The sequence below is a fragment of the Vipera berus genome, assembly GCF_964194415.1.
Source record: "Vipera berus genome assembly, chromosome: 1".
Classification (NCBI taxonomy): Eukaryota; Metazoa; Chordata; class Lepidosauria; order Squamata; family Viperidae; genus Vipera; species Vipera berus.
The window spans coordinates 282,648,872-282,672,489 of record NC_138202.1 but is presented as its reverse complement, the minus strand read 5'-3'; the positions used below and the strand labels follow the sequence as shown (position 1 = coordinate 282,672,489).

Genomic DNA, 23,618 nt, shown 5'->3' with positions numbered 1-23,618 from the left:
GAGTGAAGTTGGATTGTTAAGATAATAAAATTACTGATAACTTTCCCTCAAACCAATAATATGGTACTATAGCTTGAGAATCAGAGATAATTCTAAGTCAGGGTATTTTTATTCATGGTTTATTGAACAAGCCATGCCGGTTTGGTTCGTATTTAATAGGAAGCTATAATAGATGCTTTCTACCATCAATTCTGATATTTGATTGTCTAAAAACCTATTCATCAGTATGTTTTTTACTAACTATATATATGTTTGTTTTGCTTTAAAATAGTAAGCTGACCTAGAAATATTTTCCAAATTCAAACCAATAAAGCAATATATGGCAAAGCCGTTGTACAACTTGTTCCCTAAAAGAAATGTATGGAACCCAAAGCTTTACAGCAGAATAATTTTAACTTTTTAGAAGAATCACCTGGGATAGTTTATGATTAAGCTTGGTGGGAAGTATTCAAGTGAAGGTGGAGCCTTTATTGCAACTACAAAAATCTCCATAAGTTGCCAGTGATTAGGCCTCAAAACAAGTAGGGTAGTTTAAATAATATAAAAACAAAGATTTGCTAGGCTGAAAAGCTGTTTGTGTGTGTGTGTGTGTGTGTGTGTGTGTGTGTGTGTGTGTGTGTTACTGCTATTATGGTAATATATATTTTCCTGTTACAAAGAATTTGTAGACTAGCATTAGATTCTAGAAACATCACTTTTAAAGACATGCTTTATTTTACTAATCTAACTTACCTTACTTGACACTGAAAGTATGTTAGACCTTTCATCTGATGATTTTGGAGGTGAATGTACATTTTCAGATATTACTGGGGCTACCTAAATAAAAATGTAGAAAACCAGTAAATATCAAATATGATTTTCTTCGAATACAATTAAGCACTATAGAAATAAAGGCCAGTATTGTCGAGAGGTTAAGATGTTTGAATAGGACTAAGGAAATCTAGTCCTGCCAGACGGGCGATTTTGGGGCCAGTCCTTCTCTGTCAGCCCTAGGAAGAAGGCAACGGCAAACCCACTTCTGCATATGTGGCCAAGAAAACTTAAGGAACCGGTTTGCTTAATCACTAAGGAATCAAGATCGACTCGGTCATGCACACAAAAACAGCACTGACATACTCTCTCCAAAGGAAACATTACAAAACATTTTCAATCCACATCACTATTTCAACAGTAATTTGCTCTTCAAAGTACCTACATCAAAATGAAGAATTCATTAACATGGTTAGGATGTTAACAGTCTTACGTCTTCACTGTTAGAAAAGCCTTTTTTCTGCTGACATCTTCTGACCACTTCCAGTAGCAAGGGCCCATCTACTGGGGCTTTAGGTTCTAAAATACCCAAGTCTTGAGCTAAACTTTCTCGAGATTCAAGTCCATTTGACTGCAAAAACACAAACACAAGACACACATATACATACACATATATGCAACTATAAGCCAAAAGGTAATTCAGTAGTTCTCAAAAAAAATTTTTTACAGCATATAAATATAAAATTTTCATGTCAAAATTCATAGCCATAAATTCCTTTTTACAATATGCAGATACCCATGCCACAGAGGTCCTAACTTCCCAATTTTTCATTGGTCTTGTTTTTTTAATTCTACAGCTTGATATACAAATCTGAGAACTTGATGTGTGACAGGTATTATGCTTTTTCACCTCCCAGGTTCTTTTCCAACTTAAATTTTAGGCTAAGCAAATGAGCTCTCTACTAGATATCACAAACCTAATTCATTACATGAACTAATAGATAGACATCAACACAGCCAACTACGGTTGGAATGGAACAAATGTTCATTTATGCTTTGACATTGTTGTGACTACTATTGTAACATAACTTCCAATTATAGTAAGTAAATAAACATGTTGAATTATGTTATGTTCCATTGTTGTATAGTTTATCACACTACACTACACTATGACACTATATATGGAGACTTGAGGCATCCAATATACAAGTGGTTTGGTCAATATCAAGGGATAAAACTTATTTTTATCCTTATTTATAAAGTTGCTTAAGCTAAATCTATTTTAAATTCCTTGCTTCAGATGCATAAAACTAAGTTTTGAATGCATACAGAAAAGAAAAGATCCATTGTGTTGTTATTCCAATGTTAAAACTCATTAATCCATCGCAAATCTGAAATTGTCATGCATATTAAATAACTCTTTTAGCAAATAATACAAATGATACAAAGGTATCCACAATAAATATGATGTAGGTGTTAGAAATTTATTTGATGTTTCTACAGTAACTAAAGTTTGTGGTACTGAAAATGCAAATTATTTTCTAAACCTAAAAGCTTGTTTTTGAATTATTCAGAACAAATCTTGACAACAATGGACGGCTTCAGATGTTATTACCTGGGTTAGCAATTGTTAAAATGGAATTGTAGCACTACAAACAGAATGGCTGTGCATAATTGAATATTTCAGAACTGTTTTAGACCTTGTGCAAGCATGAGCACAGCATCTCTGTTATTCATTAAATGACCTATCTTTTATCAGATTTCTGAGCCATCCTGAAAAAAATATGCTTCTTTCAAGACTTGCAGAAAGGACAACTTGCCTGCCCACATATTATACTGTTGCTGAGAATTTTAATTTGCTATTAAGTCAAGTTCTCTCTACAACTTGGAACAAGGACATCTGACAGACTATCTTTGCAGTTAGAGATCCGAGCCATATCCTGTATCAGTTCTAATGTGTTCCAATTTATGGTTATTTGCAGGATAACTTTTTCTACTGATATCACTACCTGCAGTTAGGATTATTTTCCTCAATGTACACAAGATGTTTATTAAATATTTTAGGCACCTACTAAAGACCTTTGTCTTTACTAGGCCTTCCCTGTATGAATGTTGAATGAATACCTCTGTTTTGGGTTTATTTTTTTCCCTTGCCCACAATTTATGTAGTGTAATGATGCTAAAAATTCACAGAGGTATAGTATTGTTTATGTCTTTACTATTTTCATACTTTTATTGTAATTTTATTTTATGGGAAGTGACATCTATGTATATCAAATAAATGCATTTTAAAAATGGAATAGGCAATAACTTAAAGACTGTCATTGGCCATTTTTGTACATTTTCAAGAAGCAAAATATAGCTTTTTTTGGCCACAATGTGTTACAGCAGTGTTCTCAACCTGTGGTCCATGGACCACTTGGGGCCATGATGTCATTACAAGGGCTCTGTGAAGGCTTGGAGAAATGTTATGATTTAACTCTTGCATTAAAATCTTGGGAATCTGTGGCTATTGAAGGTGGCCACAAAAGGTATTTAAAAGGGTCCATGGTGAAGAAAAGGTTGTGTTATAGGCTGCTCTAACTGAATATTCTTTACTTGTTATCTTGGTCTAAGTGAAATAAAGTGAAATAAACAAAGTGAAATAAAGAGAAACGCAGAAACTTGTAATTTACACAGCATAAATAAAGATACTGAAACATTAGATTCAACTTTCCTGCCTTTAATCTATAGTGAGGGTGACTATGTTCCCTTTCTAGGATATACCAAAACAGCAATACAAAGCATACGAATTAAGCTTAAAAATGAATTCAGGTTCTTTTAAACCGGAATAATATCAGAGTATAATGTCGAAATAAAAAGATTAAAAATGCTTACTGTGCTTGATTCAGGCTGAAAGACAGCTAAAGTAAAATCAAGATTGAAGAACTGAAGAAATTCAGCAACAAGACTAGCCACCAATCGACCTTTTAAAGAAAACATATGAAATGTCTTTTAATTACAATTGTAGTTAATCATTAGGACATATAATTTAACCTATCAACCTATACATTGTGGATTAAAAATGAAAGATCTTAACATTCAAAAGTTGCTTTGGATTTTTAATACGGAAGAAAAGCCTTTCAAAGTTCAGTAACACTCGACAATATGGACAGAAGGGAATTGGAATTTTGAGAAGACAATGTGGGTAGGTTTCCTCAAATAGCTTGGGACACTTGCCTGTTTGCAAAATACTTGACACGAGGGTGGACATGGACATTCACGAAGTAGCCATTTATTGTTAAACCCCACAAAATCATTCCAGTGGAAATTAGGGGGAGGTGGTGTGGGGGCTCTAGGCATTCTTATAAATAAATAGAATGCAAGAACCTAGAATTTTGCTGACATTACATCTTCCTAATTAATTTTTCATTAAATAGTATTTTAAAAAGTCAGGATGGGAAATATGATAAGCACCAATAGTGGATCCCTCGGGCACTATGTTGCCTAGTCTGATCTAGATCTATTTACCGCCAAGATGCATTAAGTAATAAAAAATTAATTTAAAGTTAATATCTACAGAATCCTGCATGGCACACTGCCAGGCTACTTGCAGGACTGCCTTTTGTTAACATTTTCTGTCCATCTTACATGCTCCAATGAGAAATGATGCTTTGGGTCCCATCTTTGAAATAATGTTACCCAGTGAGACCCAGGAAGTGTGCCTTCTTGGAGATGGCTTTTGGCTTCTGGAACAACCTGCTGCCCCAATATATGCAGGACTTTAAAAAACAGTTTAAGCCCTGGCTCTTTGCCCTGGCACCTGGGTCAAGATGAGCCGAGTTTCCATTCCGTGGGATACAACAAATCTTAGTTTCTGATCACCAGTTAACTGTTTTGTTTTAGGCTCGTGTTCCATTTTACTTCTTTTTATTTTGGTGAGAGATTTTTGTATGCTACACAAAGTCATTTATTGCTTGAGTTAAGCAATGTTTAGAACATATAAATGTTCTAAATAAATAAGTAAATAATTCTGCCAGTCTACATTTCCTTATTGGCCTGTATATTCTTAAACTGATGTACCTTAACACTTAAGAGAATGGCATCACAATTCCAACTGAATTCAATGGCTATTACTTGGTAAATGGAAAAAGACTGTAGCTTAAGTTGTGAAGCGGGACTTCTGGGTTGGAATGTCACTTTACCATGAACTATGTTATATATTCCATGGGATGATTTAGAGAAGCCTGATTTCTCCTTCTTACCCAGAAACCTCAATACAATACTTTATGTTACTAAAATCCTTACATCTTTATATGACCAACATGTAAAGAATCTGAATCTAAATGTTATACATATAAAAATAGAAAAATTATCCATGTTATTTTAAAAACATAAAGGTATATTGATTTTTCATATCTTCAGTAAGTTCTTTTCTTCCCAAATAGTTTTTCAATGGTAAAGCCTACAAAGATTACCAGCAGACGTGTTTTTTTAAAACTGATTTTTAATACTGAAGCTCGGCATTTCATGTTTCAATTTAATTTAAACTATTAGTTGTTTATGAAGAAAATCATCTTAAGTAATAACTGTGTGCATTATTAAATGACCCTCATGTATTCTACTGAATACCTATGAACATAGGACAATTATTTTCATTTGCTATGTGGAAAGAAGGTGAATAATACCTTTTTCAAGGTTAGACTTCTGTTCTTTTCAGATATAATTCTGCTAGTTCAGTTTAACAGTAATTCACTCATAAACTCTTATTCAATCCATGTCAGTTCCACTGTACAGACCACACCAGAAGTCTATTCTGCAGAAAGGCTAAAACCTCTTTATCTCAGATTGGCTATAAAAGAATTCCCCTTCTCATGTTCCAGTGAATTAGAGAGGAGAAACCTAAACTGTTTTCAATTGTTATCTAATTTTTCAAGACTTAAAAAATGTTACAGCTCTTTTTGCCTAGAACCTGGTTGCTGCACTGTTTTGTCAAGGTTATATCCTTGCTCTCTACTTCTTTTCATCATTACTTGATCATTATTTGTCAAATACATATTGTTAGCTTTAATGAACAGAAAAGGGGCTTACCATCTTTTGTGCTTAAAAACTTTTTCAAACTTTCGTTTACCAGAGGAGTTTTATTCTGCTTAAAAAATGGAGAAAGAAAAGAGTTAAAAAATTTTCCTGCATTGCAAAATAATCAGTACCTCAAAGCAATATAATAAAAGCAATAAAGCACTCAGAGTTGCTTTATCAAAGAGATGGGAAAGCATATGAATTTAATAATGAATAATCATGGGATTTATACTGAAGAGGCACATAGCAGGTATTGATATTTCTTAAATGAACATCTTTATCAGAATCATCAGAATCAGAGAGCAATAAATGTTTCAACAGAAATACCAAGCTGATCTGAGTGTTCAACAAGCATTAGAATAAGATTAAAAAAAAACAGCAATACCACTTAAGACTTCTATACTGCTTCACAGTGCTATACAGCCCTCTCTAAGCAGTTTTCAGAGTCAGTTATTGCCCCTAACAATCTGGGTCCTCATTTTACCTATCTTGGAAGGATGAAAGGCTGAGTCAACCTTGAGCCGATGAGACTCAAAACTGCCGAACTGCTGGCAGATGGCAGAAGTAGCCTGCAGTACTACATTCTAACCACTGCACCACCGTGGCTCTTTATATAAATTATTTTTTTATATAAATAAAAATTGTCAATACTATACAGATAGCCCTTGACTTACAACTGGTTGCTTACCAACCATTCAAAGTTACAACAGATCCCTTTTCCAAAAGGTATGTCTAACCTGATTATGATGTTCCTATGGCTTCCCTTCTGTAGTCACGTAAACACAATTCAGACCCTCAACAATTGGCCCGTATTTATACCCATTTGTAGTATCCTTTAGTCACATGACTGTGATTTGGAGGTTTTTTTGCCAAAAACTGGCATTTACTTAGCCATTTTTGGCAAAAACACCCCATAGTGAACAATGGGTTCACTTAATGATCATAGCATTCACTTAATGACTGTGGATTCACTTAATGACCATGATGATTTGCCAATGACTGCTGCAAAGTCATAAAATCAGGTCAGTCATGCAACGATCCACTTTACAATCATCTCAACTTATGACCATAATGGGCTGGCTCCATTAAGGTTGCAAGTTGGTCTAGCTGTATATGGTGGGATTGCCAGCTAAAGAAGAAAGGGGAGTAAAAAGACATTCCAACATTGAGTTGCTATAGAGAAGTACTATCACAGCCCAGTCTTGGAGATAAAACCAGCACAAGTTTTATTTCTGCAATGATGGTCTCACAGCAAATGCAAGGTGGGCTCATATTGCTGACATCTTGGGAAACCATACTGTGTTCACCTGTTCAGCTTTTTCAGATGTTATAAATTGTCAAGCAAAAAGAAAGCCCACAGTCTTTTCCCCCCCTCCCTTTAAAAGTTAGTACCTAACGTTACCAGAGGACCAGAAATAGCTAGAGTTAAGCATACTCAAATAGCTATGGTTCCTTTACTCAAGAATGTCAACAAAGAGAGATAACTAATTTAAACATTTATTACTTTGGCTCCTTACCTCTACTTTTTCTTGCTCTTCAAGTGCTAAAAATACAGCTGCCCGCAATTCTGCCTGTAATAAAAGTTTTGTGTAAGAAGATGTATTTATACATTAAGTATATTAAGAAAGTTAGATAACAAGCAAGCCACATGTGGTCTTTCACATTTCAGTTGCTCATGCTTTATGCTCAATTATAACCGTTAGTTACTCCACTGCATGTCCTGATCTGTTGTCATCTCAACTACTTGAGATATGAAATGAAACTGTAAGAACTGACATATTTCCACTAGCTGCCTTATTGTTTATATTATATTTCATGAGATTATAAGACTGTGGGCAGGAATAAGGCTGTTAATCTTATTTCTAAAGTGCTCCAGGAACCTTTTGACTGAATAAAAAAAAACGATTTAAACATATAGTTAGTGTTGTAGTTAATGGTGTGGTGGGATTTTAATCTCTGGGGACTCAGAAGTTCATGGCTACTGTAGTATCCATATACATATCCCAAGTTGGCTGAGTCTGGTCACACTCCAGAACTGATTTTTGCCTTGGGATAGCAGTAAAGAGATCTGGATTTGGGGGATGTCACCATCAGTCCTTGTGGTCATCACTATCTGATACCTTGGAGTTCTCTGTGGTCATTCCTACCACAGGAAGGAAGAACCTATTTAATCAGTCCACCTCAGCTCCCAGGTGGATCAGTGGGGGTAATCTGGGAAAGTTCTTGGGGCCCTGATGTGTGGGTTGACCAAGATTCTGGTCACCATTTGAAATGAGGGGCAGTGATAACCTTGAACTGGATCATGTCCTGGCAGACAGTGAGACCTGGCAACCTCTCTTAGAAGAAGACTTGGAGATAAAGTAGCAGATGAGATGTTTAGAACACTGCTGGAGGAAGACAAAGAAGGGATCTGAACAAGCACAGGTAAAAGTCTTTATTTCTTAATAATTAGGTAAAGGCAAAGGTAAAGGTTCCCCCGCACATGCGTGCTAGTCGTTTCCAACTCTAGGGGCCAGTGCTCATCTCCGTTTCAAAGCCAAAGAGCCAGCGCTTGTCCGAGGACGTCTCCATGGTCATGTGGCCGGCATGACTAGATGCCAAAGGCGCATGGAACGCTGTTACCTTCCCACCGCAGTGGTCCCCATTTTTCTACTTGCATTTTTACGTGTTTTCGAACTGCTAGGTTGGCAGAAGCTGGGACGAGTAACAGGTGCTCACTCTGCTACGCGGCACTCAGGATTCGACCCAAACTGCCAACCTTCTGATCGACAAGCTCAGCATCCTAACCCACTGAGCCACCGCGTCCCTCTTAATAATTACCTTATGATAAAACAGGAGTATTTTTTTAGCTTTTATTGTACCCACAGGTACTATCCAGTGATATTTTTTAAATGACTCGATCCTTCCTGGAGAAGGAGAGTTGGAGAAACATTTGCAAGACTACTATGAAGATTATTGTACAAATTTACCAGATTAAAATCACTTAGATTCACTCCAAGTTGAACCCCGGCTATACAAAACATTTGCAGCTGATTGAAGCATGGTCTAAAGGGGTTACCTGGGAAGTTTAAAATCAGATGGTACTGAAGAAATGGACAGTATATTTCCGGCCATGACGACTTAGATCTACAACACTTATTCTTGGCTAAGGCCTCCAAGATTTCTTATTGGTTCCTGCTGATGTTAAATCATCCTTGAGGGATGGGATGATTTTACTAGCAATTAAAGAGGCAGTGATCCATCCCTTCCCAAGAAGTTGTCCCTGGACCAACAATACTATACAATTTTCATCTGATCTAAAACATCTCCCATTTTAGGAAAAGTGCTGAAGTTTGCAGCCCCAGAATGCCTCAGAGAATACAGATTATCTGGACCCCTCAGTTGGGTTTCAGATTGGTTTACAATACTGAGATGGTAATGATTGCACTTGTAGATAAACTTTGGCAGGGCTGGGATGGGTGGTGCACCATGCAATCTCTTAGAAGTTGATACCATTGATTCTGGTATCCTTCTATATCAGCTCTTGAGGGTTAGAAGTGAGAGGCACATTGAATAGATTCTCCTTATTCACTGGGACAAGTTCCCATCAGTGTTGGTGGGGGAAGAGAGATCAGCGTAAGAGCCTGCTTTGTGGGGTTCATCCAATTCTATTCCTAATATGCGTGTATTTAACGTCTATATGAAGCCATTGGATGAGAACATCCATTAATAAGAAATTAGCAGATTCAAATTATTCCCAGTCTGTTTTATATAGTAAAATCAATTCCTCTTTCATAATTGCTTCTGAATCCATTTTGATAATAGCAGACATCTTTAAGAATGCATGCTATTGTCAAAATGGATTCAAAGTGCAATTAGTTATGGATACACCACACTACATCTATGTAAAAACCCTCATTCGCAAGCTATACTGTCTCCTTCTAAACTTCTAAATGCAAGTCAAGGTGCCGGTCATCAGCTACAAAGCCTTCATGGCACAGGCCTGGATTGTTTACAGGGCTGCCTATTGCCTATTGAGACCTAGCATACTTCAGGTCCCTTCTATCAAACAATGTCATCTAGCAGGACCCAAGAACTGTGCCTTTTCTGTTGCAGTGCCTGACTTGTGGAATAGCATTCTCCTAGAAACTTAGATGGTCCTTATTTATTTTCCATAAGGTTCTGAAAACTTGGCATTGGCCCAGAGCATTGAATGAGCCCATCCATATATGACTTGAATGGGAATGCTGTGTGTTGGTCTTGGTTATTAAATACTGGCTATTTATGTATTTTGCTCTGAGTTCCTTTGTACATTTAACTATATGTAAACTGCCCGTGCTTGCTAATACAAGCTATACCAATCAACTAAATAAATAGTGGTAAGTAGATCCAAAGGAGAATGTCAACCAATTCAAATGTGAAACTGTTAATTTTTTAATAAGTATTAATTTGTTCCAAGTGTAACCTCTAGTCTATACTACTGGACTGGAAAGCAAATAGCATAATATCAAATTTTACAATACCAAGTGACTCAGGAAACTTTGTTCTGGACAATTTATAGAATATTTTTATTAAAGCTATCAAACAGAAAAGAAAAACATGCTGAAAAAGAATCTTGCTACTTCATTAAGTTACGAAATTTATTTTAGAGTAGAAATTATCTGGCATGACATAAATTTGGCACGTCAAAAACATTTTGACAAAGCTCTTCAACGAAACTCAAGTAAACTTAGACAAGAGAGAAGAGTTTAGGACTAGGAAGGAGTTAAAGAATATGAAATGCGTATAAAACTGAATTGAAAGGAATTATGTTATGTTGAGATATGTATAGAACTTTTATAGTTACAATATAACAAATGCAATTCATATTAAACGTGAAATGGTACATAATGAAAAATAGGAGTAATTTCCTATGTAGACTATAACGGAGGAAGAATCCTGCTAGATAAAGTCAAAAGCATTATTTCTATATTCTGTCACACAGTGGTGATCCGGATTCATCTGGGAAGATTGCAAGCCATTCATGAAGATGATGAGAATCTTCTGTGGCTGCTCCTTTGCAACTTTAGTCAGCATACCGTGTCTTCAATGTTGGTGTTAGCATAACTATTTTTACCAATGATAATCCTGTCCTCCATGAATGTATCTAATTCCCCTTACTAATGAGTGGCCCTTAAGAGAACTGATTGCCATGAACTACATCAGGGCTTTCCAACCAGTGGTACGGGTACCACCTGTGGTACATTGGTACCTGGCAGGTGGTACGCAACCATCCTAGAAAAGTGGTAGCAGGGGAGGGGAATGAGCTGAACCAGTGGCAGCACCGCACAAGCCTAAGAGAGAGATGGCTGGAGCTGTAAGTCTGTCAGGGCTAAGCGAAGGTGCCAGGATTAGCATTTCTTCAGGGCTGTCAGGGGTCAGCGGAAGCGCCAGGATCAGCACCAAGCTCCAACTGGAGCTCGGCACTGATCCCGGCGCTTCCGCTGAGCCCAGAAGCGCCAATCAGCTGGAATGTTGCAGCATCTCCAGGATCTTGTGATTTACATTCAGATGCTTGGCAACTGATTCAGATTTATGATGGTCATAGTGTCCCAGGGTCATGTGAAGTGACCAAAACCTGCTGCAACCACCCAGCAGACGGGGGAATAAAAAACCAAACTCCCCCCCACCCCAACTTCGCTGCCATTCCTCAACAGAAACGCTCACAACAATGAAAACCTTGGACAGGAGGAAGAGTGCTGCCGGGCGGGAGGGCAGGTGTCTTGCTCGGCTGTGGCTTGGGGGGCACTTTTTTCAGTGCCACTGTAACTTCAAACAGTCACTAAGCAAACTGTTGTAAGTCGAGGACTACCTGTACATCACTTTTTCCTTTTCTTTTTTTTTTGGTCAAGTTTTTGACATCTTGCTAGGCGACTGGTGGTACTCGGATGCTGCCATATCCTAAAAGTGGTACAATGGATGAAAAGGTTGAAAAGCCCTGAACTACATCACTGAATATGTACAGTACTAAAAACATATTTATTTTTATTGATCCCGGATCTCCTTGCATCTAGATTTAATGAAAGCAGATTCTTATGAATGAAAGTAACATTTATCTACATTCCCACAGCAAACAAGATGTAATATGTTCCCATTCTAATTATCAAATATTTTATAAAGGGTATTGCAGAGTTGTCCAAGAGTAAAAAGATACAGGATCTAGTCCTTATTAATATAAGAGCAACACACACAAAAAGATAGCTAAAATAAAATCTCATTGGATTCAAGTTCAAATCGTGATGGCTTCATGTTAGTATCTATGCAGCTATAAGTCTTCTCATGGGCCATTTTCTTCTTTGGTTTTGTTTTTTTTAAACTACCCAGAAGGTATGATATTTCCTAGAATATAGAATTATAATACTGGCACACAATGACAGAAAAGAAACACCTGTGTTTTAATCTCCTCTGACATAAAGTTCAGCAGATAATCTAGCAGCAATCACTATTTTTCAGCTTAGCTTATAGCCCTATACCATACGATTGGTAGCAGGGTTGGAGAAGCATACATTATATTATATTATATTAGAACATGCACTGATAGTGTAACAACAGATAAGTGCATTAGAGTTTACAGGAACTGTAAACCCTGGATGACTGCAGAGATACGAACACTCCTGAGAGCCCAGGATTCTGCCTTTAAGGCAGAGGACAGGGACACATACAGAGAGGCCAGGGCAAATCTCAGAAGAGGCATTAGGATGGCGAAACAACAATATAAACACAAGGTGGAGAACCACTTAGCAGACAACGATCCGAGGCAAGTATGGCAGGGACTGCAGCACTTAACCAACTACGAGGAGCACGGTTAACACCGATGCCTCGTTGGCTAAGGAGCAGTACGAAGAGCAGTACGAGGAGTACGAGGAGCACGGTTAACACCGATGCCTCGTTGGCTAAGGAGCTGAATATCTTCTTCGCCCGCTACGAGATTAAAAGACCAGACCCCAAAGCCTCTGCTGGCTGGCCTTCTGACTCTCAGCCACTCATCCTGTGTGAACACCAAGTGAGAGCTGTATTGAAGGCTGTGAATCCCAGCAAAGCCGCAGGGCCAGATGGGGTGCTGGGGATAGTGGTTAGGAATTGTGCCGATCAATTAGCAGGGGTTTTAACATCTCCTTGCAAATGGCATGTGTACCATCGTGCTTGAAAGCAGCTACCATTGTCCCAGTCCCCAAGAAAACTGCAGTTGAGTGCCTGAATGACTACAGACCTATTGCATTAACGTCTGTAGTCATGAAATGCTTCGAAAGATTGGTTCTCCAACATCCTAGGACATGCCTCCCACTGGACTTTGATAAACATCAATTTGCCTACAGGGGAAATAGGTCGACAGACGATGCCATAGCTACTGCTTTACACTCTGTAGCAAGTCATCTTGAGAAACCTGGAAGTTATGTCAGGATGCTTTTTGTTGACTATAGCTCGGCTTTTAACACCATTTTGCCAAGCATTCTCATCAAGAAGCTGACTAACTTGAAATTCTCCGCCACCATCTGCAATTGGATTCAAGACTTTCTCAGGGACCGGTTACAAACAGTGAGGGTCGGCTCTGCTTTGTCCACCCCCCTGAAGCTTTGCACCGGCTCGCCACAGGGCTGTGTGCTTAGCCCCTACCTGTACTCTTTATACACATATGACTGTGTATCATCTGACCCATCCACTGCGATAATTAAGTTCGCAGATGATACAACTGTGGTGGGTCTCATTACAGGTGGGGATGAGACAGCATACAGGGCAGAGGTACAGAAACTATCCATATGGTATAGTAACAACTTGCACCTGAACATCGGCAAGATGAAAGAGATGGTGCTAGACTTCCGGAGAAAAAAGGAGGAACCTGCCCCACTTTACATTGGGGAGGACTGTGTGGAGAGAGTTTCCTCCTTTAAATTTCTGGGAGTCTACCTCTGTGAAGATCTGACCTGAAAAGTTAGCACAACCCAGGTGGCTAGAAAGGCCCAACAGAGGCTTCACTTTCTCAGGGTCTTGCGGAAGAACAGGGTAGAACAACGCCTAATGACCCTCTTTTACCAGTCTACTATAGAGAGCGTCCTCTCATATGGTATTGTGGTTTGGTATGCTGGTCTGACAGCCGCGGATAGGAAAATATTACAGAGGGTGGTGAATACAGCACAAGACATTGTGGGCTGTTCCCTGACACCACTGGATGACATCGCCAGGGCTCGTTGCCTTGGAAGAGTGAGGAAGATTCTCAGGGATGACTCACACCCTGGACGGTATCTCTTTACTCTCCTACCATCGGGTAGGAGATATAGGAGTATAGCCAGCCGCACCAACAGGCTGAAAAACAGCTTTTATCCGTGGGCTGTTAGGCTTTTGAACGAGAAATAACTTTTGTGAATTTTATGCAGAATTGACTTGGGAGGCCGGTGTGTGGTGTAGTTGGTTCACATGGTGTAGTAAGATGGAGGGTTTGTTGTCACTGTGTGTTGGGGGGTGGGAGCACAAAGGGAGGCTCAGCTAATCTCAATGTACACATAGTTGTACTTTGACAATAAAGGTTCATTTATCATTTTATCATTTATTTTAACTAATACGGTTCCTTAGGAAAAATAATTGGATATAAATATGCGACGAGGGATTAATCTTTCTTTTCATTTTGAACCTGAGGTTTCTTATCCCGATGCCCTCGAAAATATGGAGGGTTCCAACTCCCATATAATTCTAACCAGCCTAGTATTGAGGGAACACCTGCTTGCCGGCATCAAGCTCCCTTCGTCCAGTGCGCTCCCACAGGGAGGGTCTTCTCAGGGTGCCACGGGTAAGAGATTGCCGGCGGATGACACCCAGGGGGAGGGCCTTCTCAGTGGGTGCGCCTGCCCTTTGGAACCAGCTGCCTGCGGAGCTTAGGACTGCCCCCGACCTCCGTTCATTCCGCCCGGACCTGAAGACCTGGCTCTTCGAGCTCTCTGGCCCAGGCTGAAAATTTTAATTTTAATTTTAATTTTTAACTGGGGTTTTATTTGTTCAGGGACGGATATAATTTTTTTAAAAATTGTTTTTAACTTTTGTATTTTTTTGTTTTAATCACCCTGTAAACCGCCCTGAGTCCTTCGGGAAAGGGCAGTATATAAATAATATAATATAATAAATAATATAATATAATATAATATAATATAATATAATATAATATAATATAATATAATATAATATAATATAATAATATAATATAATATAATATAATAATATAATATAATATAATAAATAATATAATAAATATAATATAATATAATATAATATAATATAATATAATATAATAATATAATATAATTAATATAATATAATATAATATAATATAATATAATATAATATTATAATATAATATAATAATATAATATAATAATATAATATAATATAATATAATATAATAATATAATATAATATAATATAATATAATATAATATAATATAATATAATATAATATAATATAATATAATATAATATAAAAAATAAATAAATAAATAAATAAATAAATATTGTCCAACACGTGCAAGGGCCAGGATAGAGAAGACTGACCTATCATATAATGCAACTGGGCAGCCAAAGTGGCAAGGCAGAGACAAAAGGAAGCACTTTCTCGGGTAATGGGTAGGAATGAGTCGTTCTTAACGGCGTGACGCCCCCAACTTCACAACTTTAAAAAAACATTCTTTTAGCGTTATGGAGATACGACTGCTAACAGTTGCCATTCTCTACCCGATGACTGTAGGCAATTTGCCAGGACCAGAAGTAGCGGCCTAGTGCTAACGACCAGTCACGCGCGACCACCCCTTGGAAACCATGGAAACAGAATGTTGGGACTTCAGAGGCCTTTATCTCTTCCAGCCCGGCTTTATGATTAATGCACCTTCCACCTCTCGACCCCGCTAGGAAAAGTTCGACGCATGCGCCTTTAATCGAGGGCGGCGCAAAGCGTTATTGCCCCCGCTCGGCTCCCTGAAAGCGGGCATGGTCGCGGCGGGCGGTTGGCGTCTCCTCGCTCTCCTCTGCGGCCCGCGCAACCGGCGGCTTCGCTCTAGAGCGCTCCCGTCCTCTCGAGTGTGCAAGCACGCGCTTCGCACCTCTCTTCCCCCGCCCCTACAAACCTAACGCTTAAACCCCGCCCTTCGCACCCTTCACCTTGATTTTGTTGAGCACGCCGCTCGTCTCCAGCGTCTGCACGAGGAGATCTCTCAGCTCCGTATCTTCCTCCGTCGTCGTCGTCGTCGCCGCCATCTTGCTTCTCCCTGACAACCGCCTAAACTGTAGCCGCGATCTACCCAGCCTCGCAGATTCGTTCCTCGAGGAAGGGGAGGGGCTTCGCCGAAGCACGTGACCAACCGGCGTCCCCGTCCCCTCGGAGGAGCAGGTGAAGCGTCACCCGCGCCAAGCGTGCGGCCAGCCGCGCTTTTAGGCGCCTCGAGCGTGCGAACGGCCGACTTGGCACCCAGCTCCGCGATTGGCTGGAGAGGCGCAGAGGCGGGACTTTTATGAAGCGGCGAATTTTGATCGAGTTCGGGTTGGGTTTGCGCGAGCGAAAAAAAGTTCCTCGGCTTCCCACGCGGGAGGCCCCGCCAGCTGGAAGAAGTGAAATATTGATGGCCGGCCTAGGGTGGGTGGGTGTTTTTCCAGCAAAATAACCATTCCTTCCCTAGAAAAGAGACGTGGGAGGGATAACTTGGTTTGTTTTTTTCCTCTTCTCCCGATGACCTCCTTAGGATGGAATACAGTAAAAAAAATAAAAAAAAAATAATGGGGGAGGGAAGCAGTGCTGGATCTGTAGTTTGGAAGAGAGACTAGGACAGGGGTCGGCAACGTCGGCTCTTTTATGACTCGTGGACTTCAACTCCCAGAATTCCTGAGCCAGCTATGCTGGCTCAGGAATTCTGGGAGTTGAAGTCCACGAGTCATAAAAGAGCCGACGTTGCCGACCCCTGGACTAGGAATCACGCTGTAACTAAGAGGGAGTCAAAGAGAAAAAAGATACTAGCAAACAACGTTCTTGGCAATAATATGAAAGTAAGGTCAATGTAGTCAATAGAACTACAAGAGAACATTTATCTTTTCTAAACCTTACATAGAAGTACAGAATGTAGATGAGTACATTGTTTTCCATCCCTGTTTCTTGGTTGTATAAATCTTCAAATTTTATGTCACTATCAGTGCTGGAGCAAGAATTATGGGACCCAGTAGAGATGAAATCGACCACTTTTTCTAGAGTGCAGTACTTTGACCAGCTGTTATGTGGAATTGCTGTCCATGGTAGTTGCTATATGGATACAAGCAGTCCAAGATTTACAATCAGAACTGGGACCAGAATTTCTATTGCTAAGCAAGGCAGTTGTTTTTATGACTTTATAACCTTCTATGACCTTTTTTGTCACGGTTGTTAAGCGAAACGCTATAGCTGTTAAGTGAACCATGTGTTGTTAAATAAATCTGGCCTCCCCCATTGATTTTGCTTGTTGGAAGCCGGGTGAGAAGGTCACAAATGGCAATCATATGATTCCAGGACACTACAACCATCCTAAATACATGCTGGTTACTAAACACTTAAAATTTTGATCATGTGATCATGGAGATGCTGCTACACTTTTAAGTGCAAAGAGCGGTTTAAGTCCTTTTTCCAGTGATATAACTTTGAAGCATTGCTAAATGAATGATTAAGTCAAGGACTACTTATACAATATAAAAATAACTTTCCCTAAATAAATAAATTGCAAATCAACACATATTTTCAGCCCAGTTTTATCTGCTGTCAGGAGCATTATACTTTGAAGTAATCAACAAATAATTTAATTGGACTTGTTAGTTCCAGCCTCTGGGTATGCGGCAGCCACCATGGGGAGGCCAGCAACCTTTGGGGGTGAAACATCCAGAGTTAGGAGGCCAGCAACCACCGGGAATGCAGCTCACTGGGAAACGCAGCAACCGCTGATGGCACCACCCCTTAGAGCAACTTTTGACGGGGACCCGGAGAAGCTGATCTTCTTCCTCAACCAAGTGCGTTCCCACATGAATCGCTGTGCCTATTTCTCCCCAAACCCAGCTTTGAAGGGGAAGCATCTGAGTGGCTGAACAATTTATACAACGAGCAAGCTCCTGAGTTGGACCTCCACCTGTTCCTCCTAGGACTGAGAGCAAGATTTGAGGACCCATCCATAGCCCTCATAGCGGAGGAGCAACTATGTAGTGCTGACTACATTGCTCTGTGTAATGAAGTATTGCTTGTTTATAGTTTTCATTCTTCCAAACTAGATTGCAAATAGATTGTTTGTAATGGTACTAATTCTGTGTGTATGTTCTAGTGGCATATTCTGCCAATTTCCTCAGATTCAGCTAAATTTATATGCCTAAGCAGCCTTAATATTACACAGTAAAAGAAAATAATGAAACACTAAGGGCTGTAAAGACTGTGGCCATGCTTTAGAGCAGGAGGTCTTCAAACTTGGCCCTTTTATGACTTGTGGACTTCAACTCCCAGAATTCCTCAGCCACCGTGCCTGGCTGAGGATTTCTGGGAGTTGAACTCCACAAGTCATAAAAGGGCCAAGTTTGAAGACCCCTGCCTTAGAGGCTATTCATGGGTTCTATAGGTACTTGGTTGTTTCATGTTTGAAACAGTAATCTTGTAAAAAATAAAGGTTGAAATACATTTCTCAAAATATTTAAAAAACATCTGGAAAATCACAAATATTGCTGAACAAATTCAGCATTTGTGTCAAAAGGATCTCCATTATAAAATATGAATTATCCTTCATTATAGTGCATTCTGATTTATGTGAGTTTGCAACTAATACAATAGTTTGTATCTACACAATATACTTATGTTTAAGCTGAGTGTGCTCAATACTAATCAAACTGTCTAGGATTGAATAGTACATTTGGATACAACACATTTGTCTTCCTTTTAATCAATCAGAATAGAGCTGGAAGGGACCTTGGAGGTTTTCTAATCCAGCCCCCTGCTCAAGCAGGAGTCCCTCTATCATTTCAGACAAGTGACTGGCCAGTCTCTTCTTAAAAACCTTGAACCATGATTTAGTTGGTTATTTAAATATTTGAAAATATTTGTAGAATTTATAGAACATTTCCAATGCAGGATCTATAGAATAAACCTATAGTCTTTAAGTGTTTCACAAAAATACCAAAATTCCCATTTATGATGTCAGATTTGGCAAAGCCAAAGATTAGAGTAGATGGGTGCTAATTAATTACACATGATCAGACTGTTTCAAGTTTGAAAGTTACACCAATTTTAAAGGAGATATTTCCCAGCATATCGGATATACACTCGCCTAGACTGATTTAATAAACGTATCAATAGTTTAAAAATCACAAACTTATCAAGTGTACAATCGTTTATGGTACTACTGTATTTCATAGCGCTAACTATCTCCTATAGCGGGGATATAGGACCTCTGAAAAGGATATAGCCTTACATATATGTATGCACATATGTTTAACATTAATCATACGGAAGACAAGCGATTAGAATCTGAAGCAATGTTGAGAGGCAACGTATTTCACAAACAAACCCCTTTTCTTTGTCTTCCACCCAGCAGAGCAAGAAAGTTAAATGGGCGGGATTTAACGCCGCAGCGGAAGTGCTGGCCCCTACAGGGAAGCGAAAGTACACGGACCTAAGGTTTCCTGATTGGTTTTCGCAAGCCAGACAAAACAAAGTCGCGAGGCTTTTGACTTTTTAATTAAAAAGTTCAGCTCCTGAAGTCTGAATCTTGGATAGTAAGTCTTTCTGTTTTGAAGTGGGTTTTCAAGTAGGGATAATTTCAGTTCTTTGATTAGCGTGCGGTTCTGTTTCGAAACAAATCGGAATTAGGATTGGTTAATTATAGAGCTTCTAAAAATGGCTTTTTATCGAAAAAAAATTATGCTGGTACTTTGCCCCGCAATATATCCGTCGAGAAATACGGCCAACTATCCGGTAGAGGCTGTAAGAAATGGATCCTTGGAAGGTTTGTATTTTGATTTCTCTTGAACTCATTTCGGACGGAAGAGCAGTCTGCTTTATTTATCAGAGAGGACTTCTGAATAAGCCTCGATAAGTCTCGATAAAAAGAAACGGTTTCTCAGGTTTGCTTGTTTAGAATCTGCGTTTATTCAGTATGACATTTCTTTCATGGGAAGCAAAAATACCTATATTAACTGAACAAAAATTAAACCTTTGGATAATATTTGAGAATTTGCTACTTCAATCGGTTTTAATGTTTTTAGGAAATTAATTTCTATGATGTGTTCTTAAAATATGCCTCGAGTTTTTGTTTTGTATAATTTGACAGAACTCTTCTGTGTTGTTTTTTTTAGCTGAAACCTTGATAAGAACTAATGTGTAATTCTTGCATATAACTTAAAGTTATTAGATATATAACATAATGACAGATGTACTTCCATAAAATGGTACAATCTATGAGATCTCTGGCTGCCTTCATCTAGGCACTGAGTAGAGCTACACCAGGGGTAGGCAACCTCGGCTTTTTTATGACTCATGGACTTCAACTCCCAGAATTCCTGAGTCAACTATGCTGACTCAGGAATCCTGGGAGTTGAAGTCCATGAGTCATAAAAGAGCTGAGGTCGCCTACCCCTGAGCTAGACCAAATTAGCTTTGAAAGATTATTATACCATTTGTACACATGAAGCAATAACCTTTCAAAACTAACTTGGTTTAACTCCATATTAACATCAATCTTAAAAGGCAACCATATCAAAGATTAAATCATAGCACTTGCCCATATCTAAAGGAGCAATGATTTACTTAATATGAGAGTTTATATGATGGACTAAATCATGAAGTACTCATACCAAATGGGCTTGTATGATACACTGATCTAAAATCTGGCTGGTTGCTCATTGCTCTGTGTGACCTGCAGGTACAGATAATCCTCAACCTATAACCATACATTTAGTGATTGTTCAAAATTACAACAGTGCTGAAAAAAGTGACTTGCAACCAGTCTTCATAAAACCACCACAGCATCCCTATAGTCACATAATCAAAATTTGGGCTCTTGGCAATAGGCATGTATTTACAATGGTTGCAGTGTGTTCCGGGGTTATGTAATCACCATTTTCAACCTTCCTAGCTGACTCCCAATAAGCAAAATCCATGGGGGAAGCTAGATTTGCTTAACAAACACATGATTCATTTAACAACTGCAGGAATTGCTTAACAATCGTGACAAAAAATCATAAAATTAGGCATGAACAACTGCCTTGCTTAATAACAGAAATTCTGGTCTCAATTGTGGTTGTAAGTTGAGGACTACCTGTATAGCCAAATCCATCTAATGAACATAAAAGACTATCTGCACTGATTTATTATGCTTATGAGGGCTCCATGATCCACTTTATCATGGCTTAGTGGCTCAAGGACTGATTAGGTGGCTGTCTTACCTATTGATTGGCACAAAATAAAATTTCTATAATGTTTCTATATGGACCATTCGAGTATTCAGGAGTAGAATAAAGCCTAGACTTTTCCTTTGGTTCTGCAACAAAATGATGAGATTGGTTTTTCCATTTGTCCATTTCAGAGGTCTTCAAACTCGGCCCTTTTATGACTCATGGACTTCAACTCCCAGAATTTCTCAGCCAGGCATGCTGGCTGAGGAATTCTGGCAGTTGAAGTCCATGAGTCATAAAAGGGCCGAGTTTGAAGACCCCTGGTCCATTTATTCCTGGTGGCTCAGTGGGTTAGGACGCTGAGCTTGTCGATCGGAAGGTCGGCAGTTTGGCGGGTCGAATCCCGAGTGCCGCATAACAGAGTGAGCGCCTGTTACTCGTCCCAGCTTCTGCCAACCTAGCAGTTCGAAAGCACGTAAAAATGCAAGTAGAAAAATAGGGACCACTCCGGTGGGAAGGTAACAGCGTTCCGTGCGCCTTTGGCGTCTAGTCATGCCGGCCACATGACCACGGAGACGTCCTCGGACAAGCGCTGGCTCTTCGGCTTTGAAACGGAGATGAGCACCGGCCCCTAGAGTCGGAAACGACTAGCACACATGTGCGGGGGAACCTTTACCTTTACCTTTAGTAGCAATACAAATGTAGCCTCCCCTTGATTAACTGCAAAGTTGGAGCTGAAAAGGAATGATTTGGTCAACATAACATTATTTTATTTATATGTTATGCTTACAGTCAATGAACTAAGGTATTTTATGTTATAAAGCATATCAACTTTTAGAAAAGTCTTTTATCCATTTAATCTACACAACTAACATCTGGAAAAAAAATGTTGCACTATATCAGTTGTGTCATTTTTCAGACCACTTCATTCCATTTCCTTTTGTTCCTAGTTTTCTGCCCCTATCCTAGCTTCTTCCAATAAGCAGTTGGTATTCCATATTTAATCAGCTTTTTCAGTTTTTAATTAGTTTGAGGCCCTCTCCTGATTGGGGGTGGTGCTTGTTCCATTTAGCCTGCTGAATTTTGTAAGTAATATTTTTTACAGTATTTTGTTCTGTTTGTATGTTGCTGAATCAAAAGGATTCATAGTGGTTTAAAACAAATCAGCTAAAATACTGTAGAATTAAAATGCAGTGGCAAACATCATTGAAATCAAAACTGTACATTTATAGCGCTAAGAATATAAAGGTGAAAAAAATACAGGAAAAATTTAAAAAGCATTATACATACAGAAGCAAAATGAACATATGAGTGACCTTAAATAATTTTTGAGTTTCTTGACAAATTAAGAAATGATTGAACATCCTTTAAAGATATTAAGTCTGTAGCATTTATTCAATGACCCTATCCAAGACAATGCACTATAATTTTTGACCAAAGTCTGTCTTTTTTTACAATGTAAGACAAAAACTATATTGCTACATGCATCTCAGGGCAAAAGAGGAAACAGAATGAATGCTAAAATTATCAGGGTGAACTTCTTTACATAAGAAAGGGAAGTTAAAACTTTTATTTTTAAGGGATCAGCAAAACAATATTGAATGCATGCCTCAGCATTTCAGTATTACTTATAGAAGCAGTACTAGAAATACTAATTAAGTATAGCATCCTCCTCTCTTCAACCCATAGAAAAGTGTAATACTTCAGTAGCTCATGCTCTTCTATCTGTAAAAGGCTATTTGCAAGATCAAGTCAGCAATTAATATTTTGGGGGAACTACTTTCCGTATAAATGCACTAAAGGAGGTCTGTGTAATTAATGTAGTCATACTAATAGAGAACAAACACAAGAATGTAAAAAATTATGCAAACAGCTCAGAAATAAGCAACGAATAAGAGGAATTGTTTCTGCCTTAATATGTTTCATTGTGTTTGAAAATAATTCTGTTCTAGCATATGTTCCAATCAGAGGTTGACTGCTAAATAAAACAAACAGAACATCTGTTATAATTGTTATCTGTGTTTGCATGCTTGCAGTACTATTTAAGTAAAGTCTGCCAATACCCAGCAAACTTAACATTTTTGTCTACATCCTTTCAATTAAACCTTTATTTATTCTCACCCACAATCCTGATTACAGATATGTTAAAATCTGTTCCATGAGCACCATGTATAGATAAAAGTTCCTCTTCTGTTTTCTCAGAGTCTACTGTCCATAGCAGCACTGGAACCCTAATCAGTTCTCTGCATTTCATCTTTCGGCTATACAGTTACAAGTATTCTACAGAAAGCAGATTATTGTTTGGGCCATTGGTCATACAGATGTGATATCTGATATGTGTAAAAATGCTTTCTCCTTTCTCTCTATTGCTTTGGGATATCTTTCCAGAATATGTCAAATGATGAGAGCCCGGCTTATACCATATCCAA

General features: G+C 38.7%; 2 protein-coding genes across 4 annotated transcripts in view; one reads left to right on the top strand and one right to left on the bottom strand.

The window, feature by feature from the left end:
* Nucleotides 1-16,079, bottom strand: part of CEP43 (centrosomal protein 43) — a 37,403-nt gene extending 21,324 nt beyond the window's left edge. For both annotated transcript variants that reach the window (XM_081346770.1, XM_081346771.1), the window contains exons 1-6: nt 15,967-16,079; nt 7,326-7,379; nt 5,821-5,875; nt 3,628-3,716; nt 1,244-1,381; nt 733-816 (exon numbers count right to left, since the gene is read on the bottom strand). In XM_081346770.1, the coding sequence (XP_081202896.1) occupies nt 733-816; nt 1,244-1,381; nt 3,628-3,716; nt 5,821-5,875; nt 7,326-7,379; nt 15,967-16,062 (516 nt within the window). In that variant the 5' untranslated portion in view covers nt 16,063-16,079. The remainder of the gene's footprint in view (nt 1-732; nt 817-1,243; nt 1,382-3,627; nt 3,717-5,820; nt 5,876-7,325; nt 7,380-15,966) is intronic.
* Nucleotides 16,080-19,448: 3,369 nt separating this feature from the next.
* RNASET2 (ribonuclease T2) overlaps nt 19,449-23,618 on the top strand; it is a 35,844-nt gene continuing 31,674 nt past the window's right edge. Inside the window, exon 1 of one of the 2 annotated variants that reach the window (XM_081344960.1) lies at nt 19,449-19,572. The gene's annotated coding sequence lies outside the window, so the exon portion shown is untranslated. Of the gene's footprint in view, nt 19,573-19,600; nt 19,803-23,618 lie in introns of those variants that run through there. The other variant, XM_081344961.1, reaches the window with a different exon arrangement.